The 22,407-nt window shown below is 46.2% G+C and overlaps 1 protein-coding gene across 3 annotated transcripts in view; it reads right to left on the bottom strand.

Annotated features, from left to right (window-relative positions):
- Window positions 1-22,400, bottom strand: part of LARP1 (La ribonucleoprotein domain family member 1) — a 62,301-nt gene extending 39,901 nt beyond the window's left edge. For 2 of the 3 annotated variants that reach the window (XM_012808408.2, XM_023515416.1), the window contains exon 1: window positions 21,785-22,400. In XM_012808408.2, the coding sequence (XP_012663862.1) occupies window positions 21,785-22,214 (430 nt within the window). In that variant the 5' untranslated portion in view covers window positions 22,215-22,400. The remainder of the gene's footprint in view (window positions 1-21,784) is intronic. The other variant, XM_003782015.3, reaches the window with a different exon arrangement.
- Window positions 22,401-22,407: the final 7 nt, after the last annotated feature.

Consider the following 22,407-nt stretch of genomic DNA (forward strand, 5'->3'; position numbering starts at 1 on the left):
AAAAAAAAAAAAAAAAAAAAAAAAAATCAGCATACATGGGCCACAGATTGGACAATGCTGCTCCAAACCCTGATTGTACCAGATAATGAAAGCTCTGACAGGAACTGTCTACTTGCTTCAGCTTACAGCCAGCCAAATAGCCTCCACCCTCTCTTACCCTAAAACCTGGTAGTTTTTCACCTAATGCCCTGAGATCTGGGTCTGTTAAAATAATGGCTACCACTCACTAAGCATTGGGCCTTTTGCGCATTTAGTTTTTTAATCCTCAGAATGGAGGGACTATTATCCCAGTTTTAGAAGAGATTCAAAGTGAAGCAGTTATCCAAAGGTAATACAGTAGGAAGGCATCTGACCCCTAGGATTTGAAATCTCAGGCTACCCTAAGCCGTTCTCAGCACTGCAAGAGACACACACTAGATTCTTATACCCAAAGGGTGCCTGCTCAAGCCTACCGGCCCTAGGGTGAATGGAGGATACCAGAATCCACTTTTCTGAGTCCATCAGTTCAGCTATCAGGGAGTGGGATAATACCATTCAGTACAAGAGAAGAGGGAAAAGCACTGTCCAGAATCTAGATGCTGTTTATTGCAAAGGCAATGCTCTAGGGCCACCTGCAACCTGATGACCTGAGCTCTAGCCAGCAGCAAAACACCAAGGGAATTCTACCACCTCCTCTAGCACATTAAAAAGGAGTAGATGGAGAAAACTACAGAAACCTCAAAGGTCAAAGTATGGCAGGGGAGGGGCAAAGGAGGAGAAAAAGTAAGAATTTTATACAGAGCACGTGACCTGAAGAGAGCATACACCACTGTCAAGGTAAATGAACTTTCCTTACCCTTGGTGACCAAGGCTCATAAGATACTTTCTCTCCCACCAGCACATCTAAGTCTCCATCTGAGTTAGGAAGGGTGTGTGCAGTTCTACCTATTTTATAGAACCGAGCTTCCTAGCTTGTCCCAGGAGTGCCAAACTGTTAACCAAACTGTTTTTTTGAGATCCCAGCCCTAGGTCCTGCCATTATACCATGGAACAAAATAAACTTGCCCGTTGACAGGTATGTGTACCAGGCATGAGGAGGGAATAGTGAACAGAAGACCCCTAACTTCTAAGAGTTCAGTTCATGTAAGGACTTTAATCTTACATTCCACCTATGGTTGGTTAGTCTGGACTGCCTGGGCATGCTGTACTAAGCATCCTCAGGCAGCAAACAGGCTGAGGAAAAGTCCGGGATCAGTGTCTGTTATGTGCAGGAGAAGGAGTGGCAGCCCCAAACATGGGTATTTATAATTTCAGTCTGGCAATGACTGACGAGTGCTCTTCATTTTAACAAATATTTAGGCTCGGCGCCTATAGCTCAACCGGCTAAGGCGCCAGCCACGTACACCTAAGGTGGCAGGTTCGAATTCCCAACCCGGACCCGCCAAACAACAATGACGGCTGCAACCAAAAAATAGCCGGGTGCTGTGGCGGGCGCCTGTGGTCCCAGCTACTTGGGAGGTGGAGGCAGGAGACTCGCTTGAGCCCAGGAGTTGGAGGTTGCTGTGAGCTATGCCACGGCACTCTACCCAGGGGGCAGCTTGAGGCTCTGTCTCAAAAAAAAAAAAAATATTTAGCCCATACTATCGCCAGGTACTGTGGAGATTGCCAATGGTCCAATCCATGAAAACAGCTGATGTAAAAACATAGATGGTGGTGGTTTCAATTCTAGGGGCCACTCTGTCCTCACACTTAGCAGGACCTGCAACCCTTATGTCTGGGCTCTTCCAGACAGATTACAGCAAGGCCCAAGAAGGACAAAATGCAAAAACACAAGCAAAAATTAAAGAATGGTGCCTCTGTGGAAAGAGGATTGGGCTGGGATCAGAAAAGCTGCCTGCTTCCCCTGGCTCGGTCTGGACACCCTACTTCAAACCACCAGCAAGGCAGTCCAGCTGTTAAGAACCTGGGCTCCACTGGCCAGGGCCAGAGTCCTGGCTGTGCTACTTTTACTTGGGTGACCTTGGGTTTCTGGGAATGTGAACAGAGCTCCAAACCCCATGGAATTGTGAGGATGAAAAGAACTAGTATTTATGAAGTGCTTAGAAAGGTGGCTGGTACATGGTAAGCACTCTCCTTGCTGTTACTAACTTTGGAAGTTACAGATCTCTGATTCTAATTCTGACCACTGACAAACTGTTCCACCCTACAAAGCCCACTGATGAGCCTCCTGTCAGGGACCTTGCCCTGGGCATCTGCTTAGTGATCCCCACCCAAGCCAAGGCTCCATTAGACTTCATCTTTAAGAGCTCATCAGAAGCATTAATGTACACAGCGATGATTTAATAAAAATAATAATAATAAATAAAAGAGCTCATCAGAAGGCATAGCTGAAAGGCTCCAGGCCTGTCTTCAGAAATGTAGAGCATTTCTGGGCAGCATTAGGGTGAGTCTTCCCTGGCCCTCTCAGAGCTCAGGAAAGAGAGTTGAATGCATGTGTCTGGAGAACCAGGAACTAAAGCATCTTCCCAGGATCTGCCTTAAGGTTCATGTTGCTGGGCCTAGTCCTCTTCTAAGAAATCTCCACTCTTGCAGAACCAACCACAGGGCCTTCGGTTTCTCTTTCCTCAAAGAAACAAAGCAGAATGAAGACAGACCTAGAGTGAGCGCTGTGATCCCTTTGGCACCACTTGGCCAAAATACAGACTCTAGACTTGGTTTTCTGTAAAAGAAGAAGCAACCAGGTGGTTTTCAACGCCCCTTTGACTCTGGTCGACTTCAAGTCTACCACCTTGGAGGGCAATGGCAGTGATGAGGAAAGTTAAGGGGTGGGGCAGGGAACACCTGGAATGGCAGAGAATATCCAGAGCAACAACTATTAGCTTAGGCATAGTATAGGGACCTTCAGCTGCCTCTCCATTCCCAGTCAGCAGCCCACCATTCCCAGTCTACCACTGCCCTCACACCCCTTTCCCAATGCTTAGTAAGACGGTCTCCCTCTTCAGCAAAGAAACTGCTGTCCCACAGCTTCTGGATAGATGGGTCAGAGTTGGACACACTTAAAAAAAGTCTGTAGATCTCCCATTTAATAATATCTGTAACTGTGCTATGTGCATGTCCATTGCCCTATCTTACTTAATATGAAGACTGATGCTTACCATCTCTTTTATTCTCTTGAATCTTCCCCTGATTAGTTGTACTTTAAAGGGAGAAAAAAAAAAAAAAAATAACAGGCTCTGCCAGTTTTTAACTCTGACCCTGAGCAGTCTCTTAATCTCAAACCTAAAATTCCTTTTCCATAAAAGAAAGGCAAACTACCACCCACCTCAGGGCACTTGGGAGAACTGCAAAAGATACAAATAAAGTTAAGTATTTTGTAAAGTCTTGTAAAATCTTAAGGACTATCTCAAAGGCAGTAGTAACAACCCTTTCAATACAAGAGTTTAAGTAGTAAGACTCCGGGGGAAATAAAAAAATGGTGCCTTAGACTCTTCAGCTCTGGCTAGTGGCATCTTGTACAGTATCCTACCTCAAGGCAATACAACAACCAGAAATTCAAACCTAGTCACCTCCTCATTCTCTGGAGCAGGTCTCTCTCAGCTTTGAGATCTGGCTCAGAGCTACTGGGCACAATAGCTGCTATTCCCCACAATATAAACAAGCTCAATGTGGGGGTACAGTGATGACAGAGGAAGGCTGGCTTTCCCTGGACCATCTGGGGGCTAATCCAAGTCTGATGCTCACCCCTAGTCCTCCTCTGAGGGGACAGAGAAGGCCAGTAGCAGGCCAACGGTACACTTAGGAGGCAGCCCAATTTTATGGTTGAAAAATTAAAACACCAATTTGTGTTGGAGAAACAATGAAAAAAATGAAACCAGGCTCCTACATAGCTCAGACCTGCATGGGGTTCTTGTCACAAAGTGTGTCTATACTAGGGGTGTAACACTGTTTGACAAACTTATCAATTATTTGCAGATTTCTAAGTTTTGACTCCCCATAGGACACCATGGCCATTTCTGTACCCTCTTTGCCCATCCACACTTGTCCTCCCATGAGACACAGGCCAGTGGTGGGCAGCCTGCTTCCACAAGGGCACTGGGGGTGCTGTAGGCTTAGAGGCACTCCCAGGACAAACCAAGTAGGAGTCCTTTGCCCAGCCTCCACTGGTTGCCTCTTTGTATTTGAGCTAGTTCCAAGACCAAGTGGAAAATTCTTAGAAGGTACCTGAACAAGGGAGGAAGAAAACTGAACTAGAGTTCAACAGCCTTGTGCTTTTACACTGTAATCCCTACGTGGGCGTCACAGTTTCCCTCTGTGAAGGAAAGTAAAGAGTGCAGTGAAGAGTGCACACAAGCACATGCACATGTGAATTTTGGTGCCCAGGCTCAGTGGTAACAGATCAACCCCAGGGTGCCTGCAGGGGGCAGTGAAAGAGTAGAAGACTGGGGTTATGTGCCTTCACAGCAGCACGGCTTAACCTTTTTCTTTCATCAGGAAAATGCTTCCTCCCTTACCAAGGGTGCTTTGAGGATTATAGATAAATGCCCTTGAAAGCTTATGTTTCTAAGTGGGGAAAAATACACAGCTCATATAATATAGTAGTCCCCCACTTACTAGGGTTTTTCACCCATAGTAAACCATGGCCTGAAAATAGGTGAATATAGTACAATAAGGTTTCTGAGAAAGAAAGAGACTATATTCATATAACTTCTATTATATTGTTATTGGGGCAGGGTCTACTGTATCATGATCCCATTTTGTCTTTCTTGTTTTTTGAGGGAAAAAGGTACATATATATGTGTGTATGTTCACATAACACTCAAAATGTACTGTTCAATAGTCACAAGTCACATGTGGGCATCAAGCACTTGAAATGTGGCCTAGTCCAAATTGAGAAGTGCTATATTAAGTTTAAAAGAAATACCAGATTGGGTAGTGCCAATGGCTCAAAGGAGTAAGGTGCTGGCCCCATATGCTAGAGGTGGCAGGTTCAAACCCAGCCCCGGCCAAAAACTGCAAAATATGGGGCCGGGGCCCTGCCCACTGAGCCACAGGCACCACCCAGCTTTCACCTAATTTTAACCTTTAAAAAAATACAGCTACTAGAAAATTTAAAATTTGTGTGGCTAGCATTGTATTTCTATTAGCGCCAACTTGGAAAGATATACGTAATGTTTTAGCTGTATTTATGGCAGTTAGGACAGATTACCAAAGGGTCAGTTTTCTTTTTGCTAAAATATATTTGGACATTTTTCTACAATGACCTGGTATTGTTTAAATTAAAGAGATTTCCCCTTCAAAAGAAGTCAAAGGGCCCAATACATAATAGTATTTCCATCTATCCCCTCCAGAGCCAGAACACCTCCTAAAGCCTACAGAGAAGCCTTCCCCACCAACCCTTCCTCTTACTGACCTAGAGGCCATGCCTGAAAAACCACAAGGTCAGCATAGCTCTTTCCAGCAGGCCTGCAATGTGGCCTGCCAGACCATCTCTGAGGGAAGAAGGGCCACAGTTCCCCAGCAGGATCAGACATTACAGGGTTTGGCTTATACCCAGAGGACAGACTGCCAGGGGTGCAAAGCTGGAACCTCTAGGCTGGGCCACAGAAGTCCCATACAAACTCCCACCACCTGAAGATCTGTTGAGTCCTCTCTCTCCCAGAAACACTTTCCTGGTAGATTTTGTATACTTCTGGGGTCTGGGAGAATGCAAAGCCAGATTATGTGTAAGGCAAAAACTCTGAAGTCAGTCTGCCCTGGGCTCAAATCCCAGCTACTAACTGTGGAGCCTTGAGCAAATTACTTAACCTCTGTGAGCTCCCTTTTCTCATCTGTAAAACGAGGACCCTTACTATAGCTAGATCTCAAAGAGCTGTTGAGAAGATGATGTGACAATGAACTGGAGCATGTTGCAGCTCAAAAGGGGAACGTCCAGGCATGGCGGCCCAGCTTCTTTGGGTATCTGTCTTAAACAAGGCCATCAATGGCTAAGGAAGATTCTAGGACACTCGGCTAAGCTCAGAGAGGAGCATCATCCATAGATAAACAATGCACTCAATGGCACGAATCCAGGCCCTTCATCTGTGTACAAGTTGTGAGAAATGAAGGACTAGCCAGCAGAAATTAGAGAGTAAGGCTAAAATCACAACTCCAGTCTGCTCAGGCAGTTTGCTCTGACTCCACCCTAAATATCTTCTTACCTGAAATCAAAACCTACAGCAGTTTCTAACAAAAGTCAAGCACAGAAAACTGACACAAAGGCTGGGAATCAGGATCATTTCTCACCTCCAGGATCCACCTTCTCAACCCTGCTTGTGCCTTCAGGCCATTTCCCCACTTTTTTTTTTTTTTTTTTTTGAGACAAAGCCTAAAGCTGTTACCCTGGGTAGAGTGCCCTAATCTGGCATCACAGCTCACAGCAACCTCCAACTCCTGGGCTTAAGCGATTCTCTTACCTAAGCCTCCCAAGTCGCTAGGACTACGGGTGCCCACCACAACACCAGGCTATTTTTTCTTTTTTTTGGTTGTAATTGTCATTGTTGTTTGGCAGGCCTAGGCTGGATTTGAATCCGCCAGCTCTGGGTGCCTTAGCTGCTTGAACTACAGGTGCCAAGCCCACACCTTTCGTTCTACCTTCCCCCACGGACCAGGAACATGGGACTGGACAGAGGAGGCAGCCCAGGCTGGGAAGCCCCTGTACTTATCCTGCCTCTGAGGCCCAGAGACCCAGAACCAGGGGGAAATATCAGTCTGCTTAAGGCCACACCCTCCTGATCAATGGGCACAATACAGTTCATTCATCTTGACAGTCTGAGGAATAAGAAGGAAAAAACAGCCATCAGGAAGTTTCCTCTTTAAGGAACCTAATACTAGGGGAAACAGCAAGTTAGTTAAAAAAAAAAAAAAAAAAAATCAGGCCCAAGTCACCGTGCCATCCTCTTCTCTTCTCCATCTCTTTCCTGGATAGCTGCATAAATCTAAGGGGTCTCCGGGCTTTCCACCTTGCTTCCTTCTACCACCTATCCCCATCCACTCTCCACAGGACTAAGTAATCCTAAAGCAGAAATTGATCATGTCACCTTTTCTATTACTTTCAGATCAGGATCCAGACTCTCAAAACTGGGTCTACTGTTTCTGATTGAGTTTCCCTTTCCTCATTCATATAAGCCTCCCATCTTTTCCTTGGCAAACTCCAAAGTCATTGCCACTTAGTATGTGCTGTTCTTTCAGGTCAGAATGCTCACCACCAAGCTCCTTATCAATCTTGACTCACCCATAGAGACATTCTCAACATGCTGACTGAAGCTACCCCCAGCCATCACAAAGCCTCTAGCTTCATTCTTTGCCTTTATACCCAGACTTAGTATCTTGCTTCAATCATGATACTAAGTCTTAACATCTACAGCGTGTTTGACCTGGGCCTTAAAGAGATTCAGATTAAGGATACTATACCCATTTCACAGACAGGAGGAATGGAGCAAAGGCTCATTAGGGAATAATATAACCCTGTTTCCCTGGCAAGCCTACCTCTTAACTCTTATAGCTTCCTACTACAGCTCCAGACCCTCAGGTCACAATGCTGGTTAAGTACAATTTCTGCCCAGGACCTTAAAATCTTTCCTATAAGAATGGTCTTCAGATTGTCAGCTGGACAGTCTGTCCTTTCTCCTTTCTATGATGAAACATACAAAATCTGAACCCACTGGCCTCATGCTGGAAGGAAGATTGGGTCAACGATGGCAGAACTCAAGGTCTTACCAGGGCCAACCTGCAACACTCTTCCTTTAAGGAAGAGAGAGGTTCTGCCTTTGGACAGCCGTCATGAGAGGCCCAGAATAGCTTAGGTCTTCTAATTTTTTTCCCTGCATAACAGCTGTATTGACATACTTCACATACCATGCGATTCACCCATTTCAAGTATACAATTCAGCAGGGCTTTTTGTATACCTAGAGCTTGATTTAAAAAAAAAAAAAAAGCTGGGGAAAAATTTTAAAAGCTGGAATTCCCTAGGTTTCCAGATAATTTTCCTGATTTTTAAATACAGATGACTACTATAAAGTATGTGTGGTTTTTTGTTTGTCTGTTTGTTTGTTTTTGAGACAGGACCTCAAGCTGTTGCCCAGGGTACAGTGCCATGGCATCACAGCTCACAGAAACCTCCAACTCCTGTGCTTAAGCGATTCTCTTGCCTCAGCCTCCCAAGTAGCTGGGACTACAGGTGCCCACCACAATGCTCAGCTATTTTTTGGTTGTAGTTGTCATTGTGGTTTGGCAGGCCTGGGCTGGACTCAAACCCACCAGCTCTGGTGTATGTGTCTAGCACCTTAGCTGCTTGAGCTATAAGTGTAGCGCCTATGAAGTGTTTTTATTATTATTTTTTTTTACTAAATCATAGCTGTGTACATTAATGCAGTCATGGGGTACAGTGTGCTGTTTCTATATATAATCTGAAATATTTTCATCAAACTGGTTAACATAGCCTTCATGTCATTTTCTTGTGTCAGTTATTGTGTTAAGACATTGATATTCTATATTTAGAAAGTTTCACATGTACCCTTGTAAATAAAGTGTTTTTAAATGCAGGTCAGTCAAATCAATTTGGAATGTAAGCCCCACCATGGCAGCTATGTGTCCTTTTTTGAGACAGAACCTCAAGCTGTCCCGCTGAGTAGAATGCCGTGGCATCACAGCTCATAGCAACCTCCAACTCCTGGGCTCAAGTGATTCTCCTGTCTCTGCCTCTGCCTCCCAAGTAGCTGGGACTACAGGTGCCCGCCACAACACCTGGCTATTTTTTGGTTGCAGCCATCATTGTTGTTTGGCGGGCCTGGGCTGGATTCAAACCCTCCAACTCAGGTATATGTGGCTGGCGCCTTAACCACTTGAGCCACAGGCCCCGAGCCAATGTGTCTTATTTACCCCAGAATTCTGGGGCCTGAGACCTAACTGGTATAGTACTCAAAACTCTCAGAGTGAACAAATCTGGTATTTTGCAACTTGTGGCTGCACAGCCCTACAGCAAATTGCCATCTAAACTGTTCAAATACTACTATGTCAAGGAACTCAGTTCTTCCTTGTGAATCTAGTTAGGGGCACTGCTGAAAGTTACCACTTGATAGCAGACAAAATCTACTAACCCTTCACCTCCCACCTGCCATTTGATCTTTAACCATAATGCCACATGATGAAGATCTATTTTAAATGTTATATTTCAAGACAATCAACACTTCCCACCCACCCCAAGCTCTGATTTCCTGAGCAAAATAATCCTAGTTCTTTAGTCATTCCATCCTCAAAGAAAGGTGCACATTGGCCAACTCATCTGTGTGAATTTCCTCCTGCTCACATTCTGTAGAAGCAGCATCCAGCCTCCCATAAACAACCTTGCAATCACCATGTCCAAATTATACCCCTAAGCCAGGCTCCAAAAGTGCTATTTCTTCCTCATGTTACCATTAATACATATACAGAACAGAAAAAGTGAAGAGACCTCTGCTTCCCTGCTTGAACAAATCTGAAGCCACAGACCAACACCAAAGATCAGGAGTAGGAGAGTACTTTTTACAGCAAAGTACCTGAACTCACTTTTCATTGACATTCTGTCACTAGAGCATTCTCAAACACGGCATTGTGGGCTTCTCACTGCCAGGATTACTGTTCACAGTGAGTCTTTAAATTCTCCACTAAGGAGTTGCATAGAGATGGCCCAGGGCAGGGTCAGAAAAGCTCTAAGGGGTTGCCTTCCTATGTATGTTCAGGACTACACAGCAGGGAATCAAGGGGCAGAGGACCCAGGACAACAGAGAAGACCTGGGTCAAATTCAAGGCCTCAAAAGAGCAGTAACCAACACTCTTACCATTACTACAAATTACTATGTGCCTTTTTTCAGCCAAGCACTTATATATTCACCTAGCTCACCTTTAACAATGATCCTAGTAGGTAGACATTCTAGAGATAGCCCTATTTATTCTGAAGCCCAGAAGTTACCAACTTGTCCAAGGGTACTCTACTGGTATGTGACTAGGCTAACTTCAACTGTGACAGACTATCCAAAGTTCATGTTAAACCACAGTGCTCTGTTATGCTTCTTCCTCCCTAGGCAGAGTTAAAGCAGAACTGCAGCAGGAGCAGGTGAAGTCTAGCTTTGCTTTAAACAGACCATAATCCCAAACTCCTATTTCCTTTCTGGGCCTGTAAATAAGGGGTTTAGATACAATGACCTCTGGGTCCCTTGCAGTTCTAAGTACTTCTCAGGAGTAAAAGGAAAACCATGCAATGGAAACAGAGCTGATAACTAAGAATTGGAATGGGTAAGCCGAACTCTATAACCCAACTTTCTCAGGAACTCATTGTAGCAGCCTATCTGTGAACAAATGCACCGCACTGTTCTTAGCACCATGCAAAGGCAGCTGAATTCAGTCAAGGTAGGTGGCTTTGATGGGAAGGAAACCCTATGCATGTGGCTATCTAAAGTCTGCAGAACCAAGCTACAGAGTGGCTGGTGGGGAGGAACCTAGCACAGAGGCCTAGGAAATCCTCTGGCATGGTGCCTCTCCAGGAGAAGGGAGGTGATGGCCACCTGGAAACCCTCCACCTCTTACTTCTGGGCCTCTTCTTTTTCCTACACAGCCAGCTGCAGCAGGAGTAAGGAGGCAAGTACAAGCTCAGTTAAGGCTAGGCCATCAGCAATTTGCTTTTTTCAGCAACTGAGATGCATTTTGGATAATGCAGCATTTTGAAGAGTCAGAGATATACTCCATAAACCCTACTCTCTATCCCCAAAGGATGACAGTTAGTTAACTACCCACAACTTTTCATGAGTGACTTGGAAATCTGCTCCATTTTGTAATCTGGGAATCCTGCCCCAAAGGATCAGACAGGAAACTCCAAACCATCTATACTTTAAGAGACAGGGTAGGTGGTGCCTGTGGCTCAGTAGGTAGGGCACCGGTGGGAGGATGGCAGGTTCAAACTTGGCCCCAGCCAAACTGCAACAAAAAATAGCCGAGTGTTGTGGCCAGTGTCTATAGTCCCAGCTATTAGGGAGACTGAGGCAAGAGAATTGCCTAAGCCCAGAAGTTGGAGGTTGCTGCGAGCTGTGACACTACAGCACTCTACCAAGGATGATAAAGTGAGACTGTCTCTTAAAAAAAAAAAAGAAGAGACAGAGTCTCACTCAGTCACCTACACTAGAGTGCAATGGTGCAATCATAGCTCACTGCAGCATCGAACTCTTGGACTAGACTTTCAAGTAGCTGTAACTACAGGCCACCACGCTTAGATAATTTTATTTTTTCCTTTTTAGTGACAGCTGTGTTTGCCCAGGCTGGTCTCATACTCCTGGCCTTGAAAGATCCTCTTGCTCAGACTCCCAAGCAGCTAAGATTATAAGCTTGGACCATGAAGCCCAACCAAACCCCATCTATTCTTTTTTTGTTTGTTTTTGAGACAGAGTCTGATTTTGTCACCCTCAGTAGAGTGCTATGACATCACAGTTCACAGCAACCTCCAACTCTTGGGCTTAACTGATTCTCTTACCTCAGCCTCCCAAACAGCTGGGACTACAGGCACCCGCCACAATGCCCAGCTATTTTTTGGCTGTAGTTGTCATTGTTGTTTGGCAGGTGCGGGCTGGATTCGAACCCGCCAGCACCAGTGTCCGTGGCTGGTGTCCTAGCCACTGAGCTACAGGCACTGAGCTCCCCCATCTATTCTTAACCCAAGAGGTTCTGCCATGTGGCCAGTTATCTTTCTTTTTTTATCCACTGAGGCATTTTATTTTTAAGTGTGTATCACAGCCATAGAAAAAGAATCCCAGAATCTTCCCTTCTGTGTGTTTTCTTTTTTTTTTTTAAGAGACAGAGTCTTACTTTGTCGCCCTTGGTTGTCACAGCTCACGGACTTAGGCAATTCTCTTGCCTCAGCATCCTGAGTAGTTCGGACTACAGGCACCCACCACGATGTCCAGCTATTTTTTGTTGTTGTTGTTGCAGTTTGGCCTGGACCAGGTTTGAACCCGACACCCTTGGTATATGAAGCCGGTGCCTTACTCACTGAGCCACAGGCGCTGCCCTCTTCTGTGTTTTCTTCTTGCGCCTTCGTGGTCCATGATGCTGGCTGAAGTTGTCAGTACAAGGACACCAAACTGGTAAGATGGGAGCAGATTACCCTGCCATTTTTCTAGATCTTTGAGCTGCACCTCAAATTGGGACTGATCACTCCATTATTTGTTTGACTCTCCATTGCCTTCTAGCTAAAATCAGAATTCAGCACTCATTACAAAGCAACAGTGTTTACCTTACTTATGCTTCAGCCACAGGGAACTCAGTTTCCTGAACCCCAGGGCCTTTCCTCCACCATCTGAGTTCTCTTTCTGGGCCTTTTCTCAGATAACTCCTACTCAACCTTTCCTTTCCATTTTGGCTTAGCCATTACTTCCTCCAGGAAAACATCTCTAACCTAGACTGAATTAGATGCCCCTGCTACACAGCCAAAGAATCTCATACTTTCCCTACACAGTATGTTCCACACTTAATGTTGAGTGCATGTGCTATTGCCAACAGATTTTTATTATTCACTGAGCTATCTCCTATGCCTGACACATGTTAAGCACTCAAAATGTGCTGAATAAACACTATAAAGTATGAAATTCATCCATTCATTCACTAATTAAATGTTCACCAACAATGTTCACTACGATGTGCCAGACAGCTGCTGGGGATACAGCAGTGGTCAAATACTGAAAGTCCCCAACTGAGTGGTGATAAGAGCTAAGAAGGAAAATGAAGCAACGTAAGAGGATAGGGAATCCAAGGACATGGTCCTCTATATAGGTGGCCTGGAAAGGCCTCTCTACCACAGTGATCTTTGGGGACAACCTGTTACAGAACAAAAGCACAACATACTCCAAGAAAGGTGAGGACTGATGTTGGAAGAGAGTAAGAGAAAGGGCAAATGATGAAAGATGAGGGCAAAGGTCAGAGTTCAGGGTGAGGGAGCAGGAAGGACCAGACCAAGTAATCTTAGGACTCCCGATTTAACTTCTGAGTCTCACTTTCCTCAGAGAGTTATCTGCTGAATTTTATACTTGAGCTAGAACAAGTAGAACACTCAGTAAACTGTAGCACTATTATTTATCTCCAGACTATCAGGAGCCTAAAAAAACTGTGTAGATGAAAAGCTGAACAAAAATACAGAACCCAATCAGACCATTTATTTATATGGCACCTGGCTACTGTGGAGCTTATGTTCCTCTGAGCAGCTTAATTCTAAAGCACAGAAAAGGCTATCTTGAGTAGATGGGATGTACTCTTTAGAGTAAAGTGGTTACCACAAGCTTATAGGGCTATTACAAAGTGCCCTGTAAACAAAGCCTCTGATGGAAGTGTCATCTGGGTTTACTAATAGCACCTCAAACTGAAATGGAGAAGTCTCTCACTACATATGATAGATTTATCTGGCCAGCTTTACCAAATTCATCAATGAAGGCCCATACTCCTCATCCTATCCCCACACCTAGAGCTTCTGCCCACCCAAAGGTTTAGCCAAAGGATGAAAGGTGCCACACATCAGGACAGTCCCTCTGATTCTGGGAAATCTTCAGGAAGGCACCCCAAAGTACCTGCCAAAGTAAGCTTGCCAGTTGGACCTGGTAACTATCACAAATAACCCTTTTTTAAGTTTCAGCTACTTCCGATTGTCTACCATGTCCAGCCAGGTAAGGCATGATAATGGCAATTACCTCTTCAAACTCCATACATGCAGCTTTGGAATGTACCTTCTGGAATATAAATCACTTACATCCGTGTGATACATTTTAATTCACGAAGTGGGCTACCCCATACTCAGTAACAACAAGGACCTCAAAACAACCTCAACACAGGGATTAGCCCCATTACGTAAATACAGAAAACAGAGGTCAGACAAGCTATCTGAGATCACAAAGTAAGTAGAGCAGAGAAGTATTCTGCCTATGTACTAATTTAAGTCCCATCATCACCTTTCCCTCTCTACAGCGATGTGCTATTTCCCATGTCTTCATTAGCAAGGTATCAAAATTTACTTCCTTTCTTGAAACCCAGGCAAGGTATGGTCATCCTCTCTCCTGGCCACTCCCTTAGATCATTCTGGGCCAACCAGGGAGGTGTGCAAGCCTGGACTGGGACACCTGTGAACCCTCCAAGGCCCAAAATCCTAATTACTCCCTGTGAGCTCTTCTTGGATTTTGCAAACAGAGGCACTCCCATCTGCCAGGCTCTCCATTTTAAAGAGGTTTCTGTGGTTTCAGGCTTGCTCCTCCTCTCTCTACCCATCTTACAGAAAAGAGAATGGGTGCTGAGTAACAGCTATAAATTGCTTACTCTAGCTTAGGTCCCACTGCAGACAGCCCTGGCTCAGCAGAGAAACTACACCCCTTGGGAGGTTCAGAGTTCAAGGAAGCTTGTGACTAACCCCCTTGCCCTCCCCACACACAAAGAACCAGAAAGCACCTCCTAAACACCTTCCCCTACCTGGCAGGCACTAGCTTCCTGATTAGAGTGAAATCAAACTCCCTGCCCAGAAGAAAGGGGCCAGGCCAGCTGAAAGCTCCTGGAAAAGACTGCTTTCCCCCTCTTCCCTTAGAAAGTATCCTAATTGTGCCCCTTCTTAGAAGAAGAGAAAGTGATTTAAACTATAGAAAAATGAGCCTTAAGCCTTATTTATTGAAGCTAACCTAGTTCTTAGTCAGGGTTGCACAATATAGCCAGTTATAGACTTAAAACCAATCATAATGCCATTATTGTCTCTGACAAAATAATTCTTTAATCTAAAATTGTGAAATTTTCTCAGCTGTCAACAAAATGTCTCTTACACTGAAAGGTTGTTCAAGATCCAAACAAGATCCACAATGTGTTTGATTAAAGACTCAACTCTTCATCTGTCATAGTTCTTCCCCCTTAAAAATGCTATTTATTTATTGAAAACATAATTTGGGCCAGGCACAGTAGCTCATGCCTATAATCTTAGCACTCTTGGATTCCTGCCAAGGAGGGAGGACGGCTTGAGGACAGAAGATCAAGACCAACCTGAGCAAGCACTAGACCGTGTCTCTACAAAAAACAGAAACATTAGGCATGGTGGCCCATGCCTGTAGTGCCAGCTACTTGGGAGGCTGAGGTAGGAGGATTGCTGGAGCCCAGGAGTTTGAAATTGCAGCACAAACTATGATGACATTACTTCACTGTGGCTGGGGGCAATGGAGTGAGACCTTATCTAAAAATAAATAAATAAATAAAAAGAAAAATTTGGGGTCAATATTTTTGCTTGGTGGGGGTAGTTTTCATAAACAGTGCTGTGTATTTTCTATTATTACACTTCAAGGCACATAAAATCTAGTTGAGCCATTAGGCGCTCCCAAGCCATTGACTTAGATTTGTGAAATCATAAGAGTCTCTCCAGCCCTCAGAGAGCTTTGAGTCAAAACTGGAGTTCTTGGGGCAGCACCTGTGGCTCAAAGGCGTAGCAGGCGTCCTCAAACTACAGCCTGCAGGTCACATGTGGCCCACGAAGAACACTTACGTGGCCCGCCAAGGACATTTATCATGCTTGCCAGGTGTTTTTGCCACCACTGCCTATCCTACTTAGCAGCTGACTTGTCCCGAGGCCTGCAGTCCAGCTTTCCAACGGACTGAGGGACAGTGAACTGGCTCCCTGTTATAGAACTCCTGGAGTAAGGCACCGGCCCCATATGCTGGAGATGGTGGGTTCAAACCCAGCCCAGGCCAAAAACTGCAAAAACAAAACAAAACAAAACAAAACACCTGGAGTTCTTAACCTTAATGACAACCATAAAGATACACACACATAAAGTTCTACTTGATTTCTTTTGTGAGGAAGTGGTTTATTGGGAAAACCATTTTGGTACTAAAAAAGCTTGGAAGATCTTTAAACCTAATCTAATTTCCTCATTCTAAGCACAGAAAAAGTAGGGTATGTGTTGGTGTGTCCATGTTACTGATCTTGCTAACGAATCAGAAGTGGAATTAACACTCCCTTTTTTTTTTTTTTTGAGACAGAGCCTCAAGCCGTCCCCCTGGGTAGAGTACCATGGCATTACAGCTCACAGCAACCTCTAACTCCTGGGCTTAAGCGAGTCTCCTGCCTCTGCCTCCCAAGTAGCTGGGACCACAGACGCCCACCACAACGCCCGGCTATTTTTTGGTTGCAGCCATCATTGTTGTTTGTCGGGTCCGGGCTGGGGATTCGAACCCGCCACCTTAGGTGTACATGGCTGGTGCCTTAGCCCGCTGAGCTATAGGCGCCGAGCCGGAATTAACACTCCTAGTAATAATAATCATTTATTATAAAAATTTTAAATAGTAATTGTTAAAATTAAATAGCAATTATTAAATAGATAGCACTTTTAGGTGCTTACTCTGTGCCTGGCATTATGCTAAAAGCTTTATTAATATTACCCTCTAATTTCTCATAACCCTCTAAAATAGTTATCAGATTCACTGAGGATGAGATAATGGTGGTTCAGAGGGGAGCTATGTAATTCACCCAAGGTTGCAGAGCTAGGGCTCCAAAGTGCAGACTATATGATGCCAGGGCCAGAGTTCTTACATCCTGTCCATTTTTTGTAATGGAAAGGAAAGGGCCAGAGTCTGAAGTTACTCTGATGCTGTGAGCCATGGTGATGTCCCAGATCCACAGAGACGCCCAGCTAGTACAACAGAGGGAATCTAGAGAAGGGCCCAAACCCAGGAAGAAAAAAACAAAGTGTGGACGTTCATCTGGAGCTAGCTCAGTTGGCAGAGGATCCCTGGATTAAAACTCTTTTATTTTGTGTCATCAGTTTCTTAGTCTTCAAAGAGACATAGAAAAAAAGATGTTCAAAACATAAATGCTTAAGTCAGACTCTGTCCCCAACTTTAGCACTAATCTTTTTTTTTTTTTTTGAGACAGAGTCTCAAGCTGTTACCCTGGGTACAGTGCCATGGCTTCATAGCTCACAGCAACCTCCACCTTGGGCTCAAGTGATCCTCTTGACTTGTTTTGTTGTTGTTGTTGTTTTTTCATAGAGATGGGGTCTCGTTTTTGCTCAGGCTGATTTTGCTTGAGCTTGGTGAGCTCAAGCAATCTACCCACTTTGGCCTCCCAGAGTGCTAGCATTACAGGTGTGAGCCACCGCACATGGCCTTTTTTTTTTTTTGAGATATAGTCTTACTTGGTGTCCTCCATCATAGCACAAAGCAACCTCAAACTGTTAGGCTCAAGTGATCCCATTGCCTCAGCCTTCCCAGTAGCTAGGACTACAGGCACCCACCACAACGCCCAGCTATTTTTTTTAAAGATAGAATCTCACTCTGGCTCAGGGTAGACTTGAACTTATAAGCTCAGGCAATCTACCTGCCTCAGCCTCCCAGAGTACTAGGATTACAGGCATGAGCCACTGCACCCGGCCAGCATTAGTCTTATCACATTAAGAGGTGTATTCACAACAAACACAATGAATTACTCCTGCGGCACAGATGGAGCCTTGTAGATATGATATATAGATGCTCCATAACTTACAATGTGTTTAGGTCCCCATAAATTGAAAATATCCTATGCTGAAAATGCAGTTAATACACCTAATGTGCCAAATCATGGCTTAGCTTACCCTACCTTAAACATAGTCAGAACACTTACATAAGTTTACTGTTGGGCAAAATCATCTAAGGTAAAGCTTATTTTACAATAAAGTGTTGAGTATCTTGTGTAATTTATTGAATATTGCACTGAAAGTGAAAAACAGAATGTTGGTATAGGATCCTGAAAAACAGTTTCAAATAAATGAGTATAGCTTTTGCATCATCATAACATCAAAAGATTGTAAGCTGAATTATCCTAAGATGGGGACCTGAAGTATTCTCAAGGTACAACATGTACACCAGCCACAGCAAACTTTTAGTTTAGGAAAGCTGGTTTTTCCCACAGCCTGAGAGTGTACGTATACTCTCCCAAAGAGAACCTTTAGAAAAGGCAACTTTAAAAATTAGAACTTATTTCACAAAATTCATCACACCACAATCAAACAAAAACAGCCAATTCTTAGGGTCACCAACCTTTAAGATTATCTATACCATGCCTTTTATGTCTGTGAATAAGCAAAAGTCAATTTTAAAGGAGATAGATCCCATTTCCCATTATCTCTGGGAAGTATCCATACAACACAAGAACAGGATCTTCTGATTCAAGTAGCAGAGACAGGAAAAATAAACTATTAAAAGAAAAGGTCGGCTCGGCGCCTATAGCTCAACCGGCTAAGGCGCCAGCCACGTACACCTAAGGTGGCGGGTTGGAATCCCCAGCCCGGACCCGCCAAACAACAATGACGGCTGCAACCAAAAAATAGCCGGGCGCTGTGGCGGGTGCCTGTGGTCCCAGCTACTTGGGAGGCGGAGGCAGGAGACTCGCTTGAGCCCAGGAGTTGGAGGTTGCTGTGAGCTGTAATGCCACGGCACTCTGCCCAGGGGGGACAGCTTGAGGCTCTGTCTCAAAAAAAAAAAAAAAAAAAAGAAAAGAAAAGGTCTGGGGCAGCACCTGTGGCTCATTGACTAGCGGCCCCATATATCGAGGGTGGTGGGTTCAAACCTGACTCCAACCAAACTGCAACAAAAAAAATAGCTAGGCATTATGGCGGGCACCTGTAGTCCCAGCTATTCAGGAGGCTGAGGTGAGAGAATTGCCTGAGCCCAAGAGCTGGAGGTTGCTGTGAGCTGTGACACCATGGTACTCTACTGAGGGTGACAGACTCTGTCTCTTAATAAAAATGATAATAATAATAAAAAAGAAAAGGTCTGCGTTTTCCAACCCCCCATCACGTTACAAGTAGAGAAAAACAGAAACCCAGGGAAAGTTCCACAAAGTCCCAGTCTTGCAGATATCCTAACAGCTACTAAATGCACAGCACTGTGCTAAACACTTTACAAGTATCATCACAGTGATATCGCACAATAGCCCGGGTGAATCATAAATCAATACCTATCACACAAATGAAAGAAGTGAGGCACAGAATAGTTAAATAACTTGCCCAAGGAGGCACAGCCAACAAGTGACAGAGCTGGCACTTGTACCCACGCAGTTTGACCCTGGAACTTTTATCATACAGATCCCAAAACTTTTGAAGTGGTGTGGCTGGGATAGGAAAAAATTTTAAACATTTTAAAATAACCTAGTGGGTAAGAAGGATCCAAAAACCAAATCCCAAGATTTAAAACTACAACTGTAGGACTTGGAAGCTTAAGCCAGAATACAGAATACCCTACAACAAAGTAAAGATATCACAAAAACATTTTATTACTAGTTACTTCATGTGTCCCTTAAAGAACTAAAACACCAGTATCTGAGCCAAAAGAAGTGCTAAAAATAGGCATTTGCAGCGAACTTTGGAAAGCTTTTAGCTTGCTCATGAAGCCCTCATTTCTGTAGTCTCCCCAAAACACATGCATCACAGAACACAAAAATTCCCAAGACCACACAGCCACTCCACTGGTGTCACATTTAAATCTGTCCAAGCTGCAAATAAAACCAGGGCTGGAAAAGGGTCTCTGAGATCCACACAGGATTCTGGAAGGGCCACTACGTAACCTTACCAAGCAACCCAATCACAGAATTTGCTCAAAAAGCACTAAGCCCTAACGAGCTTAAAAAGAGAAGCTACCGGATTAATTCCGTCTGTCAAAGGCTATTCCAAAATTCCTAAACCAACTGTAGACACTCTCTTGCCTTAAGATTCCAGAAAAACAAGAACAGAGCAAATCTACCCTGCTTAGAACTTTGCTTTGGGCACTTAAAGCAAGTCGGCTTCTCCACTCAGGGGGAAAGGCAAGATGCCAGCCAAGCTGTCTTCTTCCCACGATCAATAACTCCAGTGACGCACACTATCAAGGGCCCCTGGACTTAACACAAAGTGCCAGCTCAGGCACCCAATACCACCTGATGTCATGGCTGATTTAAAACCCACAAGGCAGGTTCACTGTAAGCAAAGCAGCAGCAGCCAGGGTGAGTAGCCCCATTTAAACTTCTGAGGAGTGCTCTCTCCTGGGTATGATTATACCCTTTTGAGTTTTAAAGAGGGGGGAAGGACCAAAGAGTGGCTTAAAGATGTTTTCCCTCACTCTGTGGGTGGATAGGAGGGATGTGAAAGAAAATGGAGGTTTCAGCATTGCCCTTAGCCTGAGAGGGTTCTGAAGGGAAAGTGAGGAGGGCAAGAGAAAGAGAACCCAGTCTAAGGTACAGTTAAAATACCCCATATGGCCCCTCCTCCAAATGAAGCAACCAGAAAAGAAAGAAAAATTGCAACATGGATGTTTTCAGGATTGGCTATTCTGGACTATGGTTGACTTTACTCTCGAGTGTGAAGGCATTAAGTTCCCCCTTCAATTTTACCCATTTCCATAGTTTGGTTTAGCCTCAACCAGCGACTGCAGAAAGGGAAGAGTTTTGAAAAAGCAATTGGGGGGGGGGGGAAGCCAGAGGCCATACCACATGCCAGTTCTAATACAAACCTGCTTCAAAAGAATGGAGACCCACTGTGCAATACACAGGCAAAGATAGGAGAGGGCACGCCCCTCACCTAAACCAACGATCTACTGTTCTCAAAGGGCGGCCAGGAGCAGACTCCACATTCTGCACCTTCTTTCCCCCTACGCTGACACCGCTCTATTGGGATTCCTGCTCCCTCACCTTCACCGAAGGGGCTCGGTCAGAACTAAAAAATGGAGAAGGTAGAGGGAAACTCTGGGAGCGCCGGCCAGCGGTCACATGCCGCTCCCTGCGCGAGGAGACACCACGTTGTCCCGTCTGCGGAGGAATGCCGGAAAGAGGGGACGCGCACACGCACACCTCAGCCACGCTGCGTCGCGGACCCGCACCCGCCTTCCACCCCGCAGCGTGGCGACCCGCGCCGAACGCCAAGGCGGAACGGCCGCGAGCAGCCCGCTGGCCGCCGGCGCGGCGCATGGCGCCCAACTGTCACTCGCCCGCCCAGCCCAGCCACTCCCTCCCCCGCCGCCACACACCCCCTCGTGTAGCCGCATGCCCCTCACCCACCTCACATTTTCCGCCAACCCTCTACCTGGTTCCTCAGCCCACTAGTCGTCGGGCCCCTTCTTAAGAGAAAGGTGCCCAGGATTGTGGAGGGGAACCACCGAATTCAATGACACGTTAGGTTTCCTCTTCTCCCCGTTGTCCCCATAACTGACCCCTCAACCCTTCTCCAAATGGCGATTCTGCAACCTAACATCATCTACCCCGGAACAAAACTTGTTAACTTTTCAAACCCTGAATCCGTGCGGTCAGCATGAACTCTCCGGGCGCTGTGTTGCCCATGACATATGCTTATTAAACATTTACAACATGGGGACGCTCGCAACACTACCAAAACCAGGAGCGCAGGCGAGAGAAGAGGCTTCCTGAATAAGGTTCAAACCAGAAACCGTCTCTCCCACAAACACGCGGTGAAGGACAGAGATCCCTTTTCACCCAAACCAAAGCCCACCCTCTCCCAGCGAGGTAGGCCTGGGCCACGCCGTTGCCCACTAACCGCTGAGGCCCAGGCAGTGGCTGTGGCCTCCCAGAGGCCGGGCCCCGATATATGCAGGTTCTCGAGCGCGTGGGGGGGTAGGGTACGACAACTCGAATTAACCAAGAGGCAGTAACAAAAATTCCCAAGTCACCACGACCAGCAGCGGACCCCAGGGGCCCTGGAGGCCAATGGGGGATGGGACTCCCAAGGCCCCGGAAGAGGCTCCCGAACCCAGAAGAACAAGGAGACCTACCTGGAGGGGACTGTCCGTTCACGGTGGTCAGGACCGGCGGCAGCGCGTTCTTAGTCCACGGGTTCACCTTGGGCGGGGGGGCTTCCACGAAGTCTCGGCGGCCGGCGCCCGCGGATCCTCCGCCGGCTCCCGGCTCGCCGCCGCCGCCCTCCTCCCCGTCACTGACCGCCAGGCCCTCGGCACCCGGTAGCTGCGGCAGCCGGGGGCTCTCGCGCTCCTGTTGCCCGGTGCCCTCCTTGTGTGGCTTGGCGCAGGGCGGCCGGGGTCTCCGGACGCCACCGTCCGGCTCCCCCCCGCCGACGTCGTTCGCCCCGGGCTCGCCCTTGGCCTCGGGAGCTGGCGGCGGCTTTTTCCTCACCAGTCCACCATGCTCTTCGGCCTGCAAGAGCGGGGCGCCCCCCGGCAGCAGCGGCTCCACCTGAGTGGCCATCTGCGCGCCGGCCCTCCCCCCCCGGAGAAGCCGGGCGCGCCCTAGGCTGCCTCCCCCGCCTCGAACTTGGCTCACAGAGCGCCCGCGACGCCTTCCTCCAGGGCGCTGGGCCCCAGTCCCAGAGAAGGATCGGGGTTCACGCTAGGCGCGGCCCCCCTCCGGTCGGATGCAGCCGCCGTAGATCCGAGGCCCG

Source organism: Otolemur garnettii, unplaced genomic scaffold (genome assembly GCF_000181295.1).
Source record: "Otolemur garnettii isolate 467f Iridium unplaced genomic scaffold, OtoGar3 scaffold00003, whole genome shotgun sequence".
Classification (NCBI taxonomy): domain Eukaryota; kingdom Metazoa; phylum Chordata; class Mammalia; order Primates; family Galagidae; genus Otolemur; species Otolemur garnettii.